This window comes from Geotrypetes seraphini, chromosome 3 (assembly GCF_902459505.1).
Source record: "Geotrypetes seraphini chromosome 3, aGeoSer1.1, whole genome shotgun sequence".
NCBI lineage: Eukaryota > Metazoa > Chordata > Amphibia > Gymnophiona > Dermophiidae > Geotrypetes > Geotrypetes seraphini.
Genome location: NC_047086.1, coordinates 211,339,322 through 211,360,319, shown reverse-complemented (window position 1 = coordinate 211,360,319; position 20,998 = coordinate 211,339,322). Strand labels below are relative to the sequence as shown.

Genomic DNA, 20,998 nt, shown 5'->3' with positions numbered 1-20,998 from the left:
GATGGAAGCTGGGAATTTTTGATATGATATTGCCTTGGTTAAATAAAATGTTTAAACTTAAAAAGCTGTGTCATTAACAGTGAATCGAATTGAAAAATCGATTCAACAGGGTGAATCGAATCAAAATATTTTTCTCTGAATCGGGCAGCACTACTCTGTATATTCGTGCACAAAAAAGCTAATACTGAGTGAAAGACAAATACAGCAGTTATTAAAATTGATAAAAAGAAAATTGTTCCACTGCAAAATGATCTGTCCTTTTTGGTAGTCGGTATGGAAATTTATGCAAAATTTGTTCTGTATTACTGAATTACTCACTCCTGCGGTTGTTATACTCAGTAGCAGTCATTGTCAACCGGAGAATCCAAATTGTTCAATTTATTACTACAAATCGCAATAAAACTAGTTTTACAACATTGGAAGAATACCTCAATTGTATCTTATCACATGTGGTGGAATACTATTTGTACTACAGCCAGGTTTGAAAGAGTGGCTGCTCTTAAGAATAGATCCCTTATCTCCTTTACACGTGTATGGAAGCCTTTGCTGGATATTTCTTCACCTCCTTGCTAATTGGTATTGTATCTTGTCTTATTGGGTTGTTTCACTCTCAGTCATACTTTGTCAATTTTAAGATGCCTATACTATTGTATTGTGGTGACATGTTTTTACATTTGTCGCTGTACCTTTCTATTTGTTGTACTTGCACTTCCATATTAGTTTTTCCTCTTTTGATACTGTACTATGATGTTGTACATTGTTTGTTTTTTTGTACCTTCTTATAAAACAATAAAACTTATTGAACTTAAAAAAAAGAAAAAGAAAATTGTACCTTCTTATAAAACAATAAAACTTATTGAACTTAAAAAAAAGAAAAAGAAAATTGTACTGTTATACTGTGAAGCCAGGGGTAGGCGGAGTCCACTTGCTAAAAAGTGAGAGGTCTGTCTAGCTGAATGCTTCAAAATTAATACCCTCCTTTTTTTGTTTTCTCCTCTCCCCACCGCCCTCCAACTGGGGTTTGCAGCCTGTGGTTTTAGTTGCCCTTTATCACCATGTGGTACAAGGGAAGAAAGGAGAAGAAGTTCTGGGGACCATAAGAAAACAGCTAACCTATATTGATGACAGCCTGGCTCAGAATGGCAAACCTTACCTCACCGATGTAAGTACCTGGCTAGGTAATTCTTGCTATAACCCTTAGTTCTGTTTTTCAAAATTTTTATTTTATTGGGTTTTTTATCGCATTAACAGTCAAAGAACCAATTGGAAAAAACACAGTTCAATCCAACCAAATGACAAGAGACCACCTGTAGTAGTTCTTCACAGTGGTCCAGAGATACTTATCATTCAGGAAAAATTCACAATACACCCTCCCTTAGTTCTATTTTTAATGCTTGAATCCCTGAGGGTCTGATGCAGTGAATGATTGTCTACATTTTGTATCTTGGAGGAAAATTGTTTAGTGCAGTAGGCCCGAAAGCCTGAGTTAAGAGCTTCAGATCAAGGGATCCTTGCTTTCCTATTGACAAAATAAAAGTGAGATTTTACCTTCCTCTACCTTCTTTCTAATTCCTGTCTCTGCCGCTTGTACTTTGTGACCTTGGACAGTCCCTAGGCATTCCTTTAGCAGAGGATTTGGAAGGGATGAGTTAGAACAAGGTTTCAGTTGCTGCCTTCTTTGATGGTGCTGCTCTGTGCCATGTTCCTTCTGCAGGACAGGGAGTCAGTCGCTGATGTTGTTCTCTGGGGCACACTTTATCCTCTGATATCCGACTCATCTTGTTTTCTAGGTAAGTGCTGCATCATTTGGATTGTGCGTTCTGTGGCTTTGCCTCTGTGCATAAAAGTGAATGATTATGATGGTATCTATAGGTCTCGCAAATGAGAAATTTCCAGGCCTGTGTTTATTGCCAGAATTGTAATGCAACCCAGTGTGACCGGTAACAGCTCCTGGTGCTTCCATTTGACATGAAATAGTAATGAACTACCTGTTTGCTATCTTTCTGAATTCTTTGTATTGATGACACTTGTGTCTATAATATCTGCCAGTGAAAGCCCAGCCTGTGGTGCACACACCCTTCACGTCTCGAAACCTTGTAGGATCAGTGCTGCTGAAATACTGCTTTTAACTGAGGGTAGAGAGAATTTCTTAAACATAAATATCGATGGTTTATCGAGCAATCTTGATGGGAAAGAAATGCTATCCTTTTAGTCTGGATGACACCTGAGGCACCTTCGGTGGCCCAATGGCAATCTTTGTTGATCATTCAAGCGTCTTTGAAGCATCGTGGACTACAAGAACTTGGTTCTGCTAAGAAACAACGATTTTGTGCTGCTTGGGAACCATTTTGGTCTGATCTTACACCACATGCACGTAGTAGAATTTTGAATACCTGAGATATTTGATATAGAGATTTATGATGATATGTCTGCGGGGATGTGGGGGAGATTTATGTGCTTGCTGTTTGCTCTGCATTGTAAACTTGTTTTGGTTTCTTGTTACTTTGTTTTTGCCAAACTTTAATAAAAACATTTAAACATAAAATATTGGTGGTTTTATTAATATGTTTATGTACATGTTATATTTTGCAGAGGAGTTAAAATCTTTCCAGAGGTGGTTCCAGCAGATGAACTTGTTAGAACCATGTATAAAAGCCGTGGAGTTCATGCTGAAAGGCAAGGGGTGTCAGGTGTTCAAATCGCATCTGCAGAAACGGCCTTTTCCGGTCATCACCTTGGAGAAACCAGCATCTGATGAGCCTGAGGTATAGCGAGCCAGTAACTGATGCAAATTTTAATTTTGGTAGCATCACCCTATAGGCCTGTGAAACCTTGAAGGCTCAGGGCAGGATAACCCCCATTCTTTCAAACCTTATGTGTCATCTAGCATTAAGTCCTGAATTTTTTTTCTACTTATGATACATCAGATTGGTAGTATTTCTGTTTGTTTGATCAAGTTGCTCTTTATTTTGTAATACATGCATTTGTTATCACTAATGTGCTTTTGAGGAGTTTGCTACGAGAGATCAAGCGGTTTGTAGTTAATATAAAATATTGCTGTCAAATTACTTTAATGCTAAACAATTAGTTCATGTCACTCCCTTGTTGCAAATGGGATCAACATACGTATATGCTATTGCTGCTGACTTTCAAGATTTTACATTCGGGGTCCCCTTCTTTTTGCCCTGTGCTCCAACAAGAGCTTTGCACTCTGGTCATCAACATTTTCTAACTATCCACTCAATTCAGGATGTCCCCTTAGAAATGAATAATGTGGCTGCACCCACCCTAATGGAATGACGTTCCCTTGGAATTACAGTTGGAGGGCTCTTTAAAACTATATTGAAGACCCATTTATTTCAAGTTGCTTTTAATATATGACTTGGCTGACGTATAGGTGAGCTGTTCTTTTCTGGGGCCTGGTGGAACACAATGAATTTACTGTTCTTTTCTATTAGAATATATTTCTTGTCTATTATTGTTATGATTGATTGTAACACACTTTGATGGCTTCATCCTAGGTGGTTTGTCAAATATGGAACCTTGACCTGCCCCCTTTGTCCTGTGCAGCTTGGCGCTCCTCGAATAGCCCTGAATAAGTGCAATGTGTGGTAGAACTAGTTCCATTCCTTTCTCAAACTGCTTTAATGCACGGTTGCTAGTCTAACTCAGGGTGCCACCGTGAGAGGTCACGTTTCAGCTGTTTGTGCTGGACTCTGGGCCTCAAGCATGGTAGAAATGTAACCAAACAGAGCTTGAGGACAATGGGTTTTTGGAACCCCCTTGGTGAAATTAGCAGTTATTTTAAGAGTTGCACCTTAAACATCATGACAGCATTTTTACTCCTAAGTCAGAGGATCTCGCTAGTCAAATCTATGAAGGGAAGCAAGGTCAGTGCTAGGCAGATTTTAAGAAGCAGATGAAGATGCTATGACCTTGTTACAGGTCTTTCCAAACTTCCCCTTATGACCCCACAACCAGCCAGGTTATTTAGGATATCCACAACGAATATGCATGAGAGAGAATTTTGCATACATTGGAGAGTCAATGTATACAATCCTAGTTCCTGCTTAGTTGTTGAGGATATTTTGAAATCCTAATCATAGGGTCACCTGGACAATTCTTTAAGTCCTGCAAGTTGATACTAACAGCCTGTAGCTCACCAGAAACCAAAAAATTGATACCAGGAGGTTAAGATGATAAACGTGGGGCAGGTTGAGGAAGTGTGATCTGGTGATGCCATGGGCTAACTAGGAAGAATCAAAAGGCTACAACTTAGAAACCAGTCAGGTGGGTAGTGACGGAGTATCATCCACTAAAATTAAAGTTCCTAGGAAGCCAAATAGTTGAGCACAGCCTTGCTAGTTTTGCTAGCTGTTCAGATTAGAGCTCAGTGGTAAAACAAAGGGAGTGGGATTAAATATGGGAACCTAGAAGAGTAAAAAAAAAAATGGAGGCAGGCAGCAAAAACTGATTTTGATAAAACATAGTAGATGATGGCAGATAAAGACCCAAATGGTCAATCCAGTCTGCCCAACCTGATTGAATCTAAAAAAAAATATATATATATATATATATATATATATATATATATATATATATATATAATTTTCCTTCTTAGTTATTTCTGGGCAAGAATCCAAAGCTCTGCCTAGTACTATACTTAGCTTCCAACTACTGAAGTCTCCGTCAAAGCTCACTCCAGCCCATCTACACCATCCCAACCATTGATGCCCTCCCCAGTCCATCCTCAACCAAACGGCCATATACAGACACAGACCGTGCAAGTCTGCCCAGTACTGGCCTTAGTTCTTCACTGTTTACTATTATTTTCTGATTCTAGATCCTCTGTGTTCATCCCATGTTTCTTTTGAACTCTGTCACTGTTTTCCTCTCCACCACCTCTCTCGGGAGCGCATTCCAGGCATCCACCACCATCTCCGTAAAGTAGAATTTCCTAACTTTGCTCTTGAGTCTCCCACCCCTCAACCTCAAATTATGTCCTCTGGTTTTACCATTTTCCTTTCCCTGGAACGTTATTACCGTTCAAGTATTTGAACGTCTGAATCCTATCTCCCCTGTCCCTCCTTTCCTCTAGGGCAGGGGTGTCCAACCTGCAGCCTCATGAAGTATTTTGTGTGGCCCCGGTCGAGGGCAATGCAGTGTTTTCCTCTGCTGCCTCCAGGTATTTACCGTCTTGCCAGCTCCCTCCTCTGTCTTGCTGCAGTGTTTGCATGTTTGTGCGGCCCCAGAAAAAATTTTTTGGCCATTGGGGCCCAGGGAAGCCAAAAGGTTGGACACCCCTGCTCTAGGGTATACATATTCAGGGCTTCCAGTCTCTCCTCATACGTCTTTTGGCACAAACCTCCTATCATTTTCGTCGATGAGAAGTGATAGCTTATAAGTGGTTAAGTTTCTGCTACTGGTGGCTGGGATATGTCCTTAGCAGTAAAGAAGTAGTGTAATGATTAGAGCACTGGGCTGATTCCCAGAGAAGATCAGTTCAAATCCCACTGCTGCTCTATGTGATCTTGAACAAGTCACTTGCCTCTCCATTGCCTCAGGTACAATTTAAGATTGTAAGCCCTCTAGAGAAAGGGAAATACAACTAGTGCAACTCACTTTGAGCTCCTACTGAAAGTGTGAGCTAAATCCAGACAAACAAAAGAATAACACTGCTATCTTTCCCTGTGTTCACACTTTAGCTATTTACACTAAATTCATAGTTATATTTGTAGCCTGTGAGTAATTTCATGCACCAGGGAATGTGAGATTGGTGCATGAATCTCCCCAGCCTAGGCAAAGAACATTAGCAGCCTGTATTTTAGGGCTGCCTATGTGTTAAAGGTGGTTAGAGCAATGTGGACTGGATACCAGCAGCTCTGGATTGGAGTTGCTGCTTATTAGTACGGGTTCATGAAACCTGACATGCACTGTTACTGAACAGTAAACATCTTGCAAAAATGCAGTTGTAAATCCAGCCTTTGGGTTTCCAGCAACTTCTAGAAATGTTCAGTGCATGAGACCCCAGGCAGGGGGCCAATGTTCCCTCTAAGCTGAGCGCATGAGCGATCTCTCACTATTTTCATTGGCATCACTCATAATTTTTCTCGTGTCGCTCACTATTTTAAGTTGAAAGATGCAGCGGCGGCTCCTCTCAAGATCCCCAACTGCATCGGACTTCCGACGCAGATGGGGATCGTGAGAGAAGCTGCTGCCACGTCTTCAGTGGCGTACCAAGGGGGGGAGGAGCGGTCCACCCCGGGTGCCGCCCCGGGTGCAGCCTTAGGGGGGGGTGCACAGCCGGCCAGGTCCGGAAAATGATCGATCGCCAAAAGCAAAGTGAGTCGATCGCGGAGCCTATCCCGGACCTGGACGACTGTGCACCCCCCCCAAGGCTGCCGTCGGAGAGGAAGTTGGGGCCAGCCAATCGCTGCCTGGCTGGGCGGGACTTCCTCTCTGACAGCAGAATTGATTTCGGGGGAATGCTGGTCGGCCCGACAGTGGGAAGCAGAGAGAGCTTGGGGCAGCCGCGGCAGTGGCTTTGGGGCCTGTTTCCCCCGATGGTGGCAGCAGTGGCTTTGTGGAGGGTAGGGAGAAAGAAAGGAAGGGGGCAGGCAGGGAGACAGAAGGGAAACAGAAAAAAAGAAAGGGGGCATCAAGAGAGAAGAAAGAAAGAAAGGGCAGGGAGAGAGAAAGAAAGGGCAGGGAGAGAGGAAGAAAAAGTTAGGGGAGGGAAAAAGGTCTGGAGGAGAGGAAGCATACAGGCTGAAAGAAGGGAAGAAAGATTGGATGCACAGTCAGAAGATGAAAGTGCAACCAGAGACTCATGAAATCACCAGACAAGGTAGGAAAAATGATTTTATTTTAAATTTAGTGATCAAAATGTGTCTGAATTTATATATGCTGTCTATATTTTGCACTATGGCCCCTTTTTACTAAACCGCAATAGTGTTTTTTAGCGCAGGGAGCCTATGAGCGTCGAGAGCAGCGCTGGGCATTTAGCGCAGTTCCCTGTGCTAAAAGCTGCTATTGTGGTTTAATAAAAAGGAAGGGGGGTATATTTGTCTATTTTTGTATGGTTGTTACTGAGGTAACAATGCATAGAGTCATCTGCCTTAACCTCTTTGAAAAAACCCAGAATAGGAATGATAATTAACATTTTCTCAGCGTATAGTGTGCTTTGTGTTTTTTAATTTTTTGTTGGTAGATCATCTTGACTTGGATGGAAGGAGGGATAAAGAAAAAGGACATATGCTGGATGGGGGAAGAAGATAGAGTTAGTGAAATAGTGGAGGAGTGAAGGAAAGGGGTAGCATGCTGTGGGTAGACATAGTGAAAAGAGGGAAACTGAGGACTGCATAGTAAGAAAGAATTTAATTTAAACGAAGGCAGAAAATAAAGAAGGAAGACCAGAGAAGGAAAGGAAAGAGAGAGAGGAGAGATGCCAGAAAATGGGGAAGGAGACAGAGATATCAGATCTGAGCAGAGGAAATGAGAAGAGAGAGATGCTAAAAACCACAGGGGGGAGGGAAAGAGAGATGAAAGGAGAAAGATGCCAGACCATGAGGGAACAGAGGGAAGATGATGGATGCCAGTCCAAAAGGGGGGGGGGTGTCTCGAGGAGAGATAGAAGGGGGAGGCATACAGTTTCTGGAAGGGGCATAGAATGAGAGAAGATGCCATATAGGGAGGGGCAGAGAGATGGCAGACAGTGGATGGAAGGAAGACAGTAACAAGAAGATGATGAAAACTGAAACCAGAGAAGACAAAGGTAGAACAAAAAGTTTCTATTTATTTATTGCTTTAGGAGACATGTTTCACTGTTTCTGTGGTGTTGCAATTTATGCAGAGTCCAGCTTCTTGCTGGTTCAATTTAACCTTTGTCTGTGTATTTCTATTTTACCCCCCCCCCCCCTTTTACAAAACTGTGGAGCGTTTTTTAGCGCCAGCCGTGGTAGTAGCAGCTCTGATGCTCAGAATTCTATGAGCGTCAGAGCTGTTACCACCGTGGCTAAAATCCACACTACAGTTTTGTAAAAGGAGGAGGGGTTAGTTTGTGATGACATATTCCATACTAGGCGAAGGTGTTTTCTGTGTTCTGTGTGTTCGAAAGACATGGTTTTCTGTTAGGATTGACGGTGTAGGATTGATCTGTGCTGGTCTGGCTTGTTTAGTTTTACAATGGGTGTATTGATGTACTGCTCACTGCAATATGTAAGATGCTGCCTTTTCCTAGGTACTCATGTGTGACGTGTGGCTTGTTACTAAAAATCATGTTTTTCGTACAGATGGGGGAGAGGGTGCCAAAAAATGATGGGCCCCGGGTGTTACATATGCTAGGTATGCCCCTGTATGTAAAGATACCAGAAAGCTGGCGAAGCAAAAACTTTAAGTAAATTGTTATTCTTCTAAGTTTTGAGTATTTAACCCTTCCACAATCTCACGGGCACTCGTCCACCGCACCTGCTCATAAATTTGTGGAGTATGTAACTTGTCGCTCATGCATATTTTTTTTTTTTGCACATCAATCCTTAGAGGGAACATTGGGGAGGGCTTGGATCTCTTTGAATGATGGTTTCACATTAATATATGAATAACATCATTAGAGGTTTCTTAAGCTCCTGCCATGGGTGGAAGAATGTCTTTTGGGCTATCCCCACCATAAGATCAGGATCCTACCAATGGGGGAGATCTTACAATTAGGAGATATGTACAATATTTATACCAAATTTACTGAAATGGATTCTGTACATAGTTTGTTGTTTTAACCTGGAGGGAAGAAATGAAGTTGGAGTTCAGTTTGTTCATAGCCCCTGTGTGGTCTGGCATTATTTAGAAGAGTGTTTGCTGCTACTTCTATTAATTATTCCTATAGCGCTACCAGATTGCCAGAAATGTCTGGTCCTGGCTCACGGCCCACAGATATAAGTAAATTGTGAGGATCCCTCCCTTCCTTACAGCTGAGAGTATAACAAGGGGACCATCCTTACATATTACATTAAAGATATGATATAATGCCTTTAGTTCAAGAACAATAAAGCAGTTTACAATGAGATTTAGCAAGATAATGTTTTGATGACCAGCGTGGTTAGACTTTTTGTAGTGGGGTGACTGAGCAAGAAGAATTTTACAGGAATTTCAGTAGGTAATTTGAGTTTGAGCCAGAATGAGAAAAAGGACTTTTAAACAATTTGTTTTTAGGACGGGGAGTCAGCTGAGCAGATTTTTTCAGAAGAAGAAATTGCGGCTGCTGTAGAAATTTGGATGAGAGGAACTGCAGCTTGCCCTAAACTTCATCAACGACAGCATCCTATGTGAGTATTAACACCATAAAAGAGAGGCATAGTCTCCTGCAAAAGTTTTGTGTTTACTTTTCCCCTTTTTAGTTTCCCTTCTGCTTCTATGATGATGATTGCCACAATCCCTTGTTAACTTAAGGGAAAGAATTTCTTCCTAGACTGAGCTCTTAATACAGTAACTGCTTGTTTTTTTAATCTCTAATAGCCCACGTCCAATAATCACCCATCCCCATGCTTCAGGACCCAAAACCCCAGAAAAATTGGTTTTGAAACCAAATAAAGATTCCCCCAATAATTTCCCAGTCCCCCTTGGCATTGCTCCCTACCCCCCATGAGACGATCAGATCTCTTACCTCATCTTGAGATGATGCAGGGCCTTGAGCATGCACAGATGCTGAAAACCTTGAGCACACACACCATAACCACAAGATGAAGTAAGAAGAGAGATCTAGTCATCATCAGGGAGGGTGGAGGAGAGCAATGACAGTTACTGCAGGAGGCAGGATGGGAGGACAGATATGATGGTTATCACAGGGCACAGGTTTGTGGAGTAAAATGGTCATCAAGAGGAGGAGAGAAATGATGCCTCTATTAATAGCCCACCCTACATTTCAGAAAACCCAGTGTTTCTAATATATCTAGACATCCAACCCAGTGGGTTATATCCTCCAACCATGCAGATAGAGAAAACCAGATTTAAGTGGCATCATCTGTATAACAGAATGAGCAGGATTTCAAGGCGCACCTACTGTTGTTAGCATCTCAAGCAGGAACTGAGTTGGTTGGATCATTCTTCTCATCGCCTTGAAAGGGTCCCTTCATCCATCCTGAAGTGAGAGATGGTCACCACTGATGCCAGCCTTTGGGGCTAGAGTGCTCATTGTCAGACCAATATAATAATAATAATAATAATAATAACTTATATATATTGCAGGGTACTTGATCAGCAGAGTAGACTTCCTTGTTCATCAGCCACCTGGAGGCCAGATCAATTCACCTGGCATTACAGGGCTTCCTCCCATCATTTGAGGGAAGGTGGTCGGGATGTTCTCTAACAGGACTGCAATTGCTTATGTCAACGAATGGGGCAGGACCAGGAACTCGGCAGTGGTGCTGAAGTATCTCTTGGCTGTGCAGCCAGGTGGAGATTCATCTATCTCTCCTCTTGGTGATGGACATTGTTGGGTGAATGATGTGAAAGCAGACTTTCTTAATCGCCACAATTTAGATCTGAGCAAGTGGGCCCTGAGTGACTTGGTATTTCAGCTCATTGTGGATCACTGAAGAAGTGTGGAGAGGCCATCAGATCATACTCTGGCCAATACAAAGTGTTTCTGTTTCTTCAGTCCAGGACTGTGCAGGGAATGATGCACTGGCTCCGCATTGGCCTGCATAGAAAATGTTGTAGGCCAAGTTCTACACAGGGTTGGTCCTTTTCTTGGTGCCTGATTAGCTGTAGTTCTTGTGGTATGCAGAGCTGGTCTAGCTCCTGATGGAGGGCCTTCTCCCTCTTCCAAGATGTCGGTGTCTTTCCCACCAGGGTCCAGTTGTCATGGAAAATTCAGATCTTTTAATGACCACAGATTAATTCTCCCAGATCCTATGAGAGCATATTGGCAGTCAACATGGAGAAATGCATTTTATTTTACTGCTCCCTTTTTATGAAACTTCCTTCTGACTTATCATAGATCAGAATCTTTCCCGCAACAATTTAAGATGGGCCTGAAGACTTAACTTTTGGGGGGCAGTACTTTGAGGTTATGTTGGAAATCTCCCCACTTTATGGATGATTTTACTGGCCTCATACTGTGTACAGGTTTTATAGCCTGGTTTATTTTATTTTGGGTTTATTGACTAAGATTTACTGTATTTTAACCTGAGTGTTGTACTTTCCTATATTTATTTGTCATTCTTTTCATCTATTTTATTTTATTGTACTATGCTTTTGATTTTCTAATGTAAAAAAAATAAGGCAGACATAGCAAATTTTAAATAAACTTGAGCTTGTATTGTCGCCTTGAGCTTGTATAGGTTTGTGCGACTCACAAATGGAAGATTAGATTAGATTAGATTAGATTAGATAAACTATACAATACACTTACAGCCTGGCACTTAAGAGGCAGCACTTGAGGCATAAGGGTTACCCTGAGCTGATGATTAGCTATCTTCTTGCAAGCTAGATAAGTTTCTACCTCTCTGGCCGTATGTGCAGGTCTGGAGGAACTTAGAGTCTTGGTGTGATCAGAGGCCTTTCTCCTCATGGAGGGCTGGTCTTGCCACAATTCTTTTCTTCCTTCAGGACGGCTTTGAACAGATCTTGCCCTGAATTTTGTCAAGATTCAGGTCATTGCCTCAGCCTGTTGTTGGGATCCCCATACCCGATAAGGTTTGTTTTATGTAGGGAGAGGGTTTAAATATCATCGTCTTCCCCTCAGTGGGATCTTCCTCTATTTCTTGAAGGTTCTAGCTAGAGCTCCCTTTTGAGCCCTTAAAAGATGGCATCCCTAAAAGATCTCTCCTTGAAGACAGGCTAAGCAGAAGGTAACCAGAATTACAGGCTCTGTCCTGCAGAGATTCCTATTTGTGCTTTTCTGTGGATTCTGTATCCTTGCATACAGAGCCATGTCTGTTTTAATTAGATTCTAAATTCTGTTGAGCAGGGATTGTCTCTTATACAGCTCTGTACATTAAACATGTATGTCTAGTAACACTGTAGAAATAGGTAGTAGTAGTGAGTTTGAGGAAGGAGTAGATTGGATGCTGCGCAAATGGTATGCCCACAGTATTTTGATAAGTGTCTGGTGGTCACTGATGAGTTTACGTAGGTCAGACAGTTTTTTCATCCTGTTTCAAGGGCTGCGCATAGAGGAAGCGACTTCTAAAGCCTCAGTTGCATGGTGGGTCAAGCTGGTCATTAAGGTTGCTTGTATTTTGGTGAACAGTCATCATGGTTGGTTTCCGAGCCCACTCAATGATGCCCAAGGTCAGCTCCTAGGTGGAGGCTTGAGCTGTTTCTTCAGAGGAGATTAGTTAAGCAGCAGTTTGGTCCTCTCTTCATTCTTTGAATCGCTATAAACTGGATCTGTAATCTGAAGGTCATAAGAACCAAAGCTCTTAGAGCAGTGGTTCTCAACCTTATCCTAGGGGACCCCCAGCCAGTTGGGTTTTCAGGATATCCCTAATGAATACTCATTGAACAATTTCGGGATTTATAATATTAATTCAATAGCTCTACTATATTAAAATATATTTTCTAAACACAAAGAGCTATATTTGTTACAAATTTATAAACTAAAATTCCACACATTCATGAATCGCTTTTATTTATTTTATACTTTTTAAAAAATATATTTTTTTCACCCCACACATGTGTTAATACTTCATATCATATAAATATACACATAAATAACTTACTAAAACCTTCACAACCTACCCAACCAACCCACTAAAAGTTCATTTCAAAACTACTCTATTGCAGTACTGTCCATATACTGGCCAAAAGAGTTCTTGATATTGTGCAAACTTATCACTTCATGGTGGTTGGGTAGGTTGTGAAGGTTTTAGTAAGATATTTATGTGTATATTTATATGATATGAAGTACTAACATGTGTGGGGTGAAAAAATCTTTTTAAAAAAAGTATAAAATAAATAGAAGTGATTCATGAATGTGTGGAATTTTAGTTTATAAATTTGTAACAAATATAGCTCTTTGTGTTTAGAAAATATATAATGAATATGCATGAGAGAGATTTGCAAATAATGGAGGAGACAGGCATGCAAATATGTCTTATGCATATTCATTAGGGATATCTTAAAAACCCAACTGGCTGGGGGTCCCCCAGGACAGGGTTGAGAACCACTGCCTTAGAGAGTACATAATTGGGAAGGGGAAGTAAGGGTAATATATTAACTGAACGAGGGAGGTAAATAGTACTCTTGTCTGCATAACTCTATAGGTGGTTTTGTTGTTAGGAGGGTAGGGGGTAGGGAGAGTGAGTGAGTTATATCATGAAGGTAGGATAACTGCTGCTGTTGTGTTATTTTGTACATTGCTCTGATGTCATGGTGTTGTGCTTAAATTATTTGAAATAAATTAGATCTGTGGGCTAAAACAGTGGTCTCAACGTGTGGCCACCAAAATCCATTGCAACCCTCAAACAGCTGAAATGCTGTTTAAGTCCTGTAAATGTATTCATTTCAATCTTGCCCACTTGATAACAGTAACTGCAACCAAACTCTTAAGTGAGTTACTCAAGTGTCTCATTTATGGAATTTACTACTGTTGGCAATCCAAAATAAAGTGAGTTTTAAACATATATCCTTGAATTGTTGTAGAATCAATATTAGTGTTTCAATATTAGTGAGCTTCAACATAGGAAAATGCAAGGTCATGCACGTGGGGAAAAAGAACCCGATGTTCACGTACAGAATGGGGGGAACACCGCTAGGGGTCAGTAACCTGGAGAGAGACCTGGGAGTGATGGTAGACGCAACACTGAAGGCATCGGCGCAGTGCGCCACAGCCTCAAAGAAAGCAAACAGAATGTTGGGTATCATTAAAAAGGGTATTACGACCAGGACAAAGGAAGTCATCATGCCGCTGTATTGTGCAATGGTGAGGCCGCATCTGGAGTACTGTGTCCAGTACTGGTCGCCGTACCTCAAGAAGGACATGGCAGTACTTGAAGGAGTAAAAGAAGAGCAACTAAACTGATAAAGGGAATGGAAAATCTCCCATATACCGACAGATTGAAGCAGTTGGAACTTTTCTCACTGGAAAAGCGGAGACTTAGAGGAGACATGATAGAAACCTTCAAGATCCTGAAGGGCATAGAAAAAGTAGACAGAGACAGATTTTTCAATTTAAGGGGCACCACAAGTACGAGGGGGCACTCGGAGAAATTAAAAGGGGACAGGTTTAGAACAAACGCTAGGAAGTTCTTTTTCACTTAGAGGGTGGTGGATACATGGAACGCGCTTCCAGAGGCTGTTGTAGACAAGAAAACATTAAATGGTTTCAAAGAAGGTTTGGATAGATTCCTAGAAGAAAAAGGGATTGAAGGGTATAGATAGGTATAGACCACTACTCAGGCAATGGGCCTGATGGGCCGCCGCGAGAGCGGACTGCTGGGCAGGATGGACCTATGGTCTGCCTCAGCGGAGGCAACTTCTTATGTTCTTATGTTCTTATTTTTAATGTTTAATACCCAGTCTGAACAAGGAGGTCAAGGCGTTTTACAAAATTATTAGTATGTGTAAGCTTGAAATCTTTTGGTGGCCCTCAGAGCTTTCTCGTATTCACACTGTGACCCTATACATGAAAAAAAGCTAAGAGACCACCGGGTTAGAGGCAACAATGCCAAGATAGTTGTACAGGGAGCATCTTCATCATACCCAAATATGAACTTTGGTACATCCCTTTGGTGGACTGGTCCAGCTGGATGATAGGGAAGGTGAAATTTATTCTTATTTGTTAATCTCCTTCCTGTGAGTCCTGCTACGAGAGTCCACCTTCTTGCCTTGAAGACTAGGGATGGGGTGAATACACTAAGAGGTTCATAATCAAAACTTAAACACATGTAAAAACCCACCCAAGTCAGCACTTGGATGACCTCAAACACCCAAAAAGATCAGAATAAAAAGTGCATACCTGTCTCCACAACATCAGCACCTGGTATAGGAAAGCCTAGTAGAGTTGCACACAGGTGTCTTAAATAGCCTGGGGGATGGGCTAGTGAACGTCACAAAAAGGATGCCAGATAAACATCTCACCAGAACTCCCTTATAGGTTATACCTACTTGTCTACAACCACAAATAGCCCTCATGGCTGCAAGTGGCACCTATAGGGCAGTAGAGTAGGGTTGGGGGGGTTGTTTTGATTATGCCCCTCCACTTGCTCAGGGAACTCCTTTACAACTTCAGTTTGGTGGTTGTTTGATTCTGTTTTTGAGCAAAGATTCCAGAGGTTCCTGTGGGGTTTATATTAATAGGCCTTGTTAAGCTACATTCTGACTAACTCCAGGCTGCACCTGGTGTTATACTGTTGGTATTGCAGAATTTGTCTGGTTATTTTTCTTTCTTTTTTTTCTTCCTCTATCTGCTGGTCAGAAGGTATAACCCACTTGTTTGGACTGGTCTAGCAAGACCCAAGGATATGTTAACAGGTACAAATACATTTCCCCTTTAATCTTCAAGCTCCATCCCTGGCTGATTCAAATCCAGGCTCCAGACCCAGCTCTTGGAGGTTGCTTTCAACTCCTAACCTCCACTCGCTGTAAGGCATTCATGCCTGATGACAGCATGAGGTTGGAGAGTTCATGTTTGTCTATTAAGTACATTGTAAGATCTTCTGAGAAGGGACCATATCTTGAATGTTCTAATGTACAATGCTGCATATGCCTAGCAGCGGTATAGAAATAATTAGTAGTAGTGTAACTGAGTGTGTGCAATTACACACACAAAGCATGAAGAAGAGTATTGCACACATAAGTGCACTCTGTTCTGTAAGAGGGGAGTATATACATAGGCCGAGCTTGGATGAGGCTACCATTTGTGCATGTAATTTTATAGAATACTGTAAGTTATGCACATTGCATTCCACCAATAGGTGTCATTGGTCTGGTGCGATTGGGCATGCCTATATTTAGGTGGGCCAATGCAAGTTTGTGCTAATATTTTATAATTGAATCTGGGCACCCAGATGCCATTATAGAATAGGTGCTCCCCGCACAACATTGGGACGCATAGTTATAGAATTGACTCCTAAATGTCAGAGCTTCCAGTTCCAATCCCACTGCTGCCACCACTTGCTTTGTGTTGCTCAGCATCTAATTTAAGCCTCCAGTCTCAAAGCTTTGCTAGTAAGCCACTTAGGGAAGGCTTACAGTATTGTGTCCATATTATCGTCCATTTTGTGAGGAGCCAGCTGTAATTTTGTTTTGCTAAGAAGTGTGGAGTAACCCGAATAACATGGATCCCCTGAAGTAGCCTTTTTTAGGGCGAAAAAGAAAGTCTTTTCTGTCGGGACTAGGAAGTTTCACATCTCCAGATGAGTGATATTTTTTCTGATACATATGATACTTCGGTTTCACAAGTCACGCAGCTTAACGATTTTTGTATGCTTATAGCTGAGCTGATTGCCATAGTGTAGGTGTTTGGGAATGATTTCTCCCCCCCTTTTTTCTGGACAGATCTAATAGGTGACACTTTAAAAATATAAAAAAATATCGAGTAAGAGAGATTGAAAAATTGAAAAAATATAACACTTCGATGTATGAAAGTTATTTATAATTGTACGGAGTTTTTTTATAAACCTGTGATGATGAGGGCGGCTTAGGGCACTTGTGTAGTCCCGGCTGCTCTCAATTGAGGTTTATTTTTCTCCGTTTCGTTTTATGATTTTGTCAACAGTCTTTTCTGTCCTTTTGGTATGAATGAATCCCTTCTGCCTAACATCATTTACAATACGTGTTGAATTTAAATTTTTGTGATTAAATACGATTGTACCTCTTGATATATTTACAGTATTGTGTGCCATATTATTATGGATATTATTTTTTCTCCGGTCTATGCTGCCTTCCTCCTCCAGCTTACCATTGGACAATGAGAAGAACATCCTGATCACCAGCGCCCTGCCCTATGTGAACAATGTGCCACATTTAGGAAACATCATCGGCTCCGTCCTCAGTGCCGACGTCTTTGCCAGGTACTCCATTCATAGGATAGTGTAGTGTTGTGCACATGTGTGTTGCTGAGCTTAACTGAAGTTTCAAGTTTATTCACATTGTAAACCACCTTATGAGCAATATCTTACACAAATGTGTTTCTGAAGTTAATTTGCTCCATTATGGAAAGTACTACTGGTTTCCAGAACCTTTGTTCTCCTTGCTGCTTTTTTCCGAAAATAAAGCTTAAAGCTTTGTAAGGCTTTCTTTTTTTGTTTCTGCCTTCTTCCTTGCTTGCTGTAGCATCCCTTCTCTTTCTGCTTCTCCTGGACAGGTATTGCCGCCTGCGAGACTGGAATACGCTGTATGTGTGTGGCACTGATGAGTACGGCACAGCCACAGAGACCAAAGCCATGGAGGAGGGTCTCACCCCCCAGGAAATCTGTGACAAGTATAACCTCATCCACACTGAGATATACCAGTGGTTCCAGATCTCCTTTGACTACTTTGGCCGAACAACAACAACCCACCAGACCACGTAAGCTTGAGTTCTTGTATGAGGGTCTAGGTACTACTGTAGCAGAAACTGCAACTCATTTCCCATTCTTTATACATAGTCTTTAATTTTAACACATTGGAGCTAGCTTGGGGTAGCAGCTTTCAGTGTCTGTCCATTTCAGTGCTGAAAAATTTTGTTGTGAAGAAAAGATAGAATGATTTGTGTAAGAATGTCTATATAAATGTAAATATTCATATGTGTAATAGATGTACATTCATTAATAAAAACACATTGCTTTTTTTATCTAACCAGCCCAGCAAGCAGATGAAGATGAACTTAAAAGCTGTACACCCTGCCGTTTGACGGGCACTGTGCAGCCGTTTGCACAGTGTTCTCTGTCTCCAGCAGATGTGGTGGACATTCTGTACATAGGATTGGTCTTGTGAGCAAGCCTTCCAAATGGCATACTGAATTCTGACCTTAGTGTGCTGGTGACCCCACGCAGTTCAAACTTTTATGTTGGAAGAAGCAGGCATAGCTTAAAAAAAATACTGCTTGCTTCCTTTTGTAGGGAGAGGAAGGTCACGCCTAGGGAGAAAGTTAGGGGCCACCTATGGCTTTTATCAGCCCTGAGAGCTCTCTTGCAGAATGTTCTGCAGGGGGCTTCTTTCTAGTTAACATAATGTCCTGTATGAAGGTAGATGAGCCACTTTTCATTCTTGTTAAGAGCTAGGGTGGTTCAAACATCTCCAAAGGGTGTATTACAACTTTTTGAAGGTGCTGCTGATGTTCTATGCAAATTTTTGTTGTATGTACCGCCCACCCCCCACCCAATTTCTGTTCCACATCTACAGAATCGCTCAAGACATCTTTTGCCGCCTGCTGGAACGGGATTTCCTGCTGAAGGACACAGTAGAGCAGCTGAGGTGTGAGAGATGCCAGAGGTTCCTGGCTGACCGCTTTGTGGAGGGGATTTGTCCATTTTGTAGCTATGAGGAAGCCCGGGGGGACCAGTGTGACAAGTGTGGCAAGCTTATTAATGCTGTGGAGCTGAAGGTATGGTGCCAGACTCTCCGGGGACTAGCGTGGTGTGAAACAAAATCAACTCTGGCTGACCTGTATGCTCCCTCCTATTACTTCTCTATACATTCCCTCTTTTTACAAGTCCTTTTATAACATAAAAGTACATGTGTGCGTTTTAATAACTTTTATTGTTGTATTTTGCTTAGTAAAACAAAATAAGCCATTATATCAAATTTTAATTTAAAAAAATTGAAAATTTGAAAAAAAATCTTTATATACCGCGAAAGCCTTTCGGTTCGAGGCTATTTACAGGAAAAATGGCTGAGGAAAATCAGCAAGCTATAGGAATGGAGAGAGGACTGAAAATTGTATAGATTGCATAGATGGAGGTTAAGCAGGGTTTTATAAGAAGGAAGATAAAATAGGTAAGAATGTTCATAAGTTTTAGAGCAACAACGTGGAATAGAGAGTGGGTCGGGAGTAGAGAATGACACGGGGAAAAATTGTCTCCATCCCCGCGACCACTGACCCTGCAGCATCCATACAAGCCTCAGTACTGCAACATTTAGCTTATTCCTTCCTTATAAATCAACATAAGAATTGCCGCTGCTGGGTCAGACCAGCGGTCCATTGTGCCCAGCAGTCCGCTCATGCGGCGGCCCCTAGGTCAAAGACCAGTGCCCTAACTGAGACTAGCCCTACCTGTGTACGTTCCGGTGTTTTCCCCTATAACAGCCTCAGGAAGAGCATTCCAGCTTTCCACCACTCTCTGGGTGAAGAAGAACTTCCTTACCTTTGTACAGAATCTATCCTCTTTTAACTTTAAAGAGTGTCCTCTCGTTCTCTCTACCTTGGAGAGAGTGAACAACCTGTCTTTATCTACTAAGTCTATTCCCTGCATTATCTTGAATGTTTCGATCATGTCCCCTCTGTCTCCTCCTTTTCAAGGGAGAAGAGGCCCAGTTTCTCTAATCTCTCACTGTACAGCAACTCCTCCAACTCCTTGATCATTTTAGTCGCTCTTCTCTGGACTCTTTCGAGTAGTGCCATATCCTCCTTCATGTACGGTGACCAGTGCTGGATGCAGTATTCCAGGTGAGGGCGTACCATGGCCCGGTACAGCGGCATGACAACCTTCTCCAATCTGTTCGTGATCCCCTTCTTAATCGTTCCTTGCATTCTGTTCACCCTTTTTGCCGAAGCCGCACATTGCGCTGACGGCTTCATCGACTTGTCGATCATCCAAAATCTTTTTCCTGGGAGGTCTCTCCAAGTACCGCACCAGACATCCTGTAGGCGTGTATAAGATTTTTGTTCCGAACATGCATCACCTTACACTTATCCACGTTGAACCTCATTTGCAATTTCATGGCCCATTTATCGAGCGTGTTTATGTCATGTTGCAGGTCTTCGCAATCCCCCTGGGTCTTCACTACTCTGAATATATTTTTGTATCATCTGCAAATTTAATCATCTCACTCATTGTACCAATTTCCAGGTCGTTTATAAATATGGTGAAGAGCTTCCCAGAGATAGGGGGGGGAAATGAATTGTTAAATATTTATTGGTATGTGATGGCTTGCCAAATGAGGCACATCAAAGATTGGTTTCGGGGTACCTCTAATTTCTCAGTCACTACACTAGAATTGTCATTGTTATCCCCTTATCATGTTAGTTATTTCTTACATGTTATGACACCGGCCCTCCACTCTATGGTGGCAAACTACCCCATCTTTGCCTTGGCAAGGCGGACATGGCGCTGGGTCTGTTGCTGTTTGAAATTGTCACCTAAGATTTCTCCTTTTCTCTCACTTCAGGGAAATGGAGATTTCTTGCCGGGTATGCAATCGGTTGCTTTTCAAAGGTGGGTCATATTAGGTTTAAGGTTTATTTTCCAAATGTATACAGAAGGGGGTCAATTGGCTTCTTTTACATCTCTGCAACGTACCTTTGGACTTACTGGACTAGATGTCTTTGCCTATTTGCAAGCCAAACATTATGTTCATTCCCTTCTTGCTTGTCATTTGACCGACACTTGTCAGGAAATACTTTCGGAGATGTTTAGCTTGTCTGCACAACAACTGATTCCACTTCGTTTTCATCACGTGGGCATTCGAGATTGTCAACCAGGCCCCAACTTTACTATATTGGCAGCAACTTGGGCAGAGGATCTCCAATGTGAGCTTACTGCTTGCTAGGTACAGCATGTGGTGAAAAATTTGAGGACTGTATCCACTAGTGTTCTACACTGGGAAATGCAGCTTAAATTTATTCTACGCCTATATATTTCACCCAAGCGAGCATGTCGGATGGGCATTACCCAGGATCATCATTGCCTGAAATGTAGTCAGGCCCATGCCTCGCTGGGTCATATATTCTGGGCCTGCCCATATATTCTCCAATTCTGGCAGACGACTTCGAGCAACTGGCATAAGACTCTGCCAGAAGCGCTCCCAAATCCAACAGAATTGGGAGCGCTTCTGGCAGAGTCTTATGCCAGTTGCTCGA

General features: G+C 42.0%; 1 protein-coding gene across 2 annotated transcripts in view; it reads left to right on the top strand.

Moving 5' to 3' along the window:
* The window catches only part of MARS1 (methionyl-tRNA synthetase 1), a 116,382-nt gene that overhangs the window by 11,872 nt on the left and 83,512 nt on the right, over positions 1-20,998 (top strand). For both annotated transcript variants that reach the window (XM_033936052.1, XM_033936051.1), the window contains exons 4-10: positions 1,028-1,162; positions 1,715-1,790; positions 2,593-2,765; positions 9,205-9,317; positions 16,893-17,009; positions 17,303-17,506; positions 18,322-18,523. In XM_033936052.1, the coding sequence (XP_033791943.1) occupies positions 1,028-1,162; positions 1,715-1,790; positions 2,593-2,765; positions 9,205-9,317; positions 16,893-17,009; positions 17,303-17,506; positions 18,322-18,523 (1,020 nt within the window). The remainder of the gene's footprint in view (positions 1-1,027; positions 1,163-1,714; positions 1,791-2,592; positions 2,766-9,204; positions 9,318-16,892; positions 17,010-17,302; positions 17,507-18,321; positions 18,524-20,998) is intronic.